At 30.1% G+C, this 2,830-nt stretch overlaps 1 protein-coding gene across 5 annotated transcripts in view; it reads right to left on the reverse strand.

Moving 5' to 3' along the window:
- Positions 1 to 2,383, reverse strand: part of LOC106460216 (kelch-like protein 12) — a 36,094-nt gene extending 33,711 nt beyond the window's left edge. For 2 of the 5 annotated variants that reach the window (XM_013919900.2, XM_022386882.1), the window contains exon 1: positions 2,299 to 2,383. Coding sequence is in view for 1 of the 5 variants with exons in the window: in XM_022386880.1 (XP_022242588.1) it covers positions 2,210 to 2,213 (4 nt within the window). In the remaining 4 variants the exon portion in view is untranslated. Of the gene's footprint in view, positions 1 to 1,884; positions 2,024 to 2,209 lie in introns of those variants that run through there. The other 3 variants (XM_022386880.1, XM_022386881.1, XM_022386883.1) reach the window with 2 other exon arrangements.
- Positions 2,384 to 2,830: the final 447 nt, after the last annotated feature.

Raw genomic sequence — 2,830 nt, forward strand, 5'->3', positions numbered from 1 at the left:
AGCATGAAAACTATAACAAGCACAAAATGGTTACGAGATTGGTCCCAGGGACCGAGCCCATGCTGAAAGAGTTAATCACTAACACATTATTGGGAAATAGCATGTGTAATACAAGCAGAATTTTATTGTACCTTCTCATTCTGATGACATGATTTAACATGTTTTACATTAGTTGTCAGTTTTTGTCATTTTTAGCTTGCCTATACAAATTATAGGGAAAGCTTATGCTATCTGTCTGTTGTTAGAATCCTCCAATTTTGGTTAAAATTTTGCATTTAGCTTAATTTCTTTGAAGGTATAGGTGTTGCTGCAGTGTTACCTTACACAAAAATACATCTTTATCAGAAATACAGGATGTCTGAAAAAGTATGTCACTGTTACTACCACTTGAGGCTCAGCATATGGGTTCTACAGAACTATATTTGTATTCTATGTCTGATCATACAGATTTCTATACGATGTTTGGCACTGTAGTTTAACCACTGTCATTCTCACTTGTATAGTTGCAGAGATCAACTTCAATCAGAAATGTACTGAAAGGTAAAAGTTACAGCCCTAAGACAGGGTTCATAGATACCTAGCCCAGCATGAATTACACCCATTGAATTAAATTCCAAGCTTTCTATACCATTATGAAAGTAATATTAGGCTAGATAAAAGAAACAAATTTCATTCAACAGAATTTTCACACTTTAATTTGAAATTCTTTTTTTTTGGCCAGTCAAAATATGTGACCATACCCATGCTTGATTCTTTTTAAAGTAAAGAATTACAATAATAATAAATTCAAACAAGTTCCCATGTATTGGTTGTTCAGAATTTTGCTTTCTTAAGCCATGGGCTTCAACAGGTCTGGCACAATACACATAGACATCAATATTTTCATGCCAAAATCAGCAAGAATGCAATATTATTTTTATACATTAAACTGCAATCATATATAATATAAACCTCTGAACAAAGCAAGCAACCTCAATAACTCAGAACTATAAATTAATTCAGTAATAAGCACAGCAATATTATAATGATTGGAGTGCACTGTTCCATCAATTGGGTACACTAATTATTAATGATTTTTCAGCTGTAAACCCAATGCTAAACTAGACTTCTCATCATTGTTTATTTTCAACCTGTGTATTAACTAATCCTGAACTAATTTTAAAAAATTCCTTTTAGCTATTTACAGTTTCCCTTATATTATGCTTAGGTTCAAACTTGATCTTATCACTCATTCAAAAATTCATGTCTTCTCTTTTCGAATGTAATGCCACTTCCGAAAAGATATTTTGTTCAATGGTAATTTTGATGAAAACAAAGAAGACAGCAAGCAAAATTATATTTTAAATTTTTCTCAATTTAAAACTATCATATGTTTCCACACCCAAAGATATTATCTTTAAATAACACAGTAAAATTTGCAAAAAAAAAATTGAGGGGGGATTTAGGGGATAAGATTCTCTCTGTCCTGTGAAAAGAAAAACAACTGAATATTGTAATGTGCAAATAGCCAAAGGGTGAGTTAGAAAACAGCAATGCCAGCAAAATGGATTGTCACCCTTTCCAAAATCAGTAAAGGCAATAAAACTTAAGTATTTGAGTACATCATAACAAACATTTGATGATGTTTTTTTAACTACATGTAGCAATATCCTGTTTGACACAATAAACTGACTAGAAAAAATTGATGTAACGTGTATCTTTATTATTACTAACAGTATTAATAATAGTGGTACTTCTAACAGTAATAGTAATAGTAACACAGATAGTATTACTGATCAATAATATTATACTACCATAAATCTTACTAATACTGTTGTTATTAAAATTAGAAATTTTAAAATTAGTAATACTAATACTAGTAATAGTATAGAAATTACAACTTACAATTTACATGCACTGTTAGTTGAATTGGATTTTTTGTTCGTTATTTTTCAATAACACTTGTATATGGTGTAAATTGTAAGTTACAAAATTACATATTTACAGTTACCAGCAACAGGCATAGATCAGTGCCGAAATTAACCCTAACAACCAAGTAAGCCTAATACTTTTGTGTTAAATGTTATATGAAACTGAAAAAACATGTAATACTAATATCAGTAATAACCAATAGTAATATCGAAAGTAATCTTGCTTTTGAGTTTAGCGTTAGACTTAATAATTATTTTAATAATAATACTACTACATATGAAATAAAGATTTAACTTACTCATTGTTTAATTTGATAACCACATTACGCAGCAATATTATTTTTATTAGATCTGTTATTTTATGTTCGAAATAACGCTTATCATTTACCTATTTCACAGCCTATAGAACTTCGAAGATTTAATATTCAAAGCTCACTTATTTCTCACAGAACAACCAACCCTGGTCCGGTGCAGCTAGCGTTTCGATAACAGAAAGATACACGAAAATAAGGCGGCCAAACTAACAAATAAGACTTATTTTTTATCGACACGCAAATCAAATCAAATAATTATGATAACTATTAAAAGTAAAGTATGACTATTTTTAATTTTATATTTTTAAGCATGTACTTTATATAAAACGTGTCTTAGAAGATTGATTAAATTTTTTCCATATTATATTTAAAGTCAATAAAATTAGTTGACGTTCCCAAATTTTGACGCTCATTGCCACTGGGTAGTTTTGTTTCGGTTTCGGTTTATAAAAGGGCTGTGTCTCTGAAAATGCTTATTTCCGTTATTCAGTTGAGAAGAATTAGTACAGAGCATCGGAAATAAGTTTGAATTGACTGGCATGACAGAAGATAAAGAAAGTTAGGGAAATTAGGACATCAAAAAGGATGTATGAGAAAAGGTTGGCT

The sequence above is a fragment of the Limulus polyphemus genome, unplaced genomic scaffold, assembly GCF_000517525.1.
Source record: "Limulus polyphemus unplaced genomic scaffold, Limulus_polyphemus-2.1.2 Scaffold730, whole genome shotgun sequence".
NCBI lineage: Eukaryota > Metazoa > Arthropoda > Merostomata > Xiphosura > Limulidae > Limulus > Limulus polyphemus.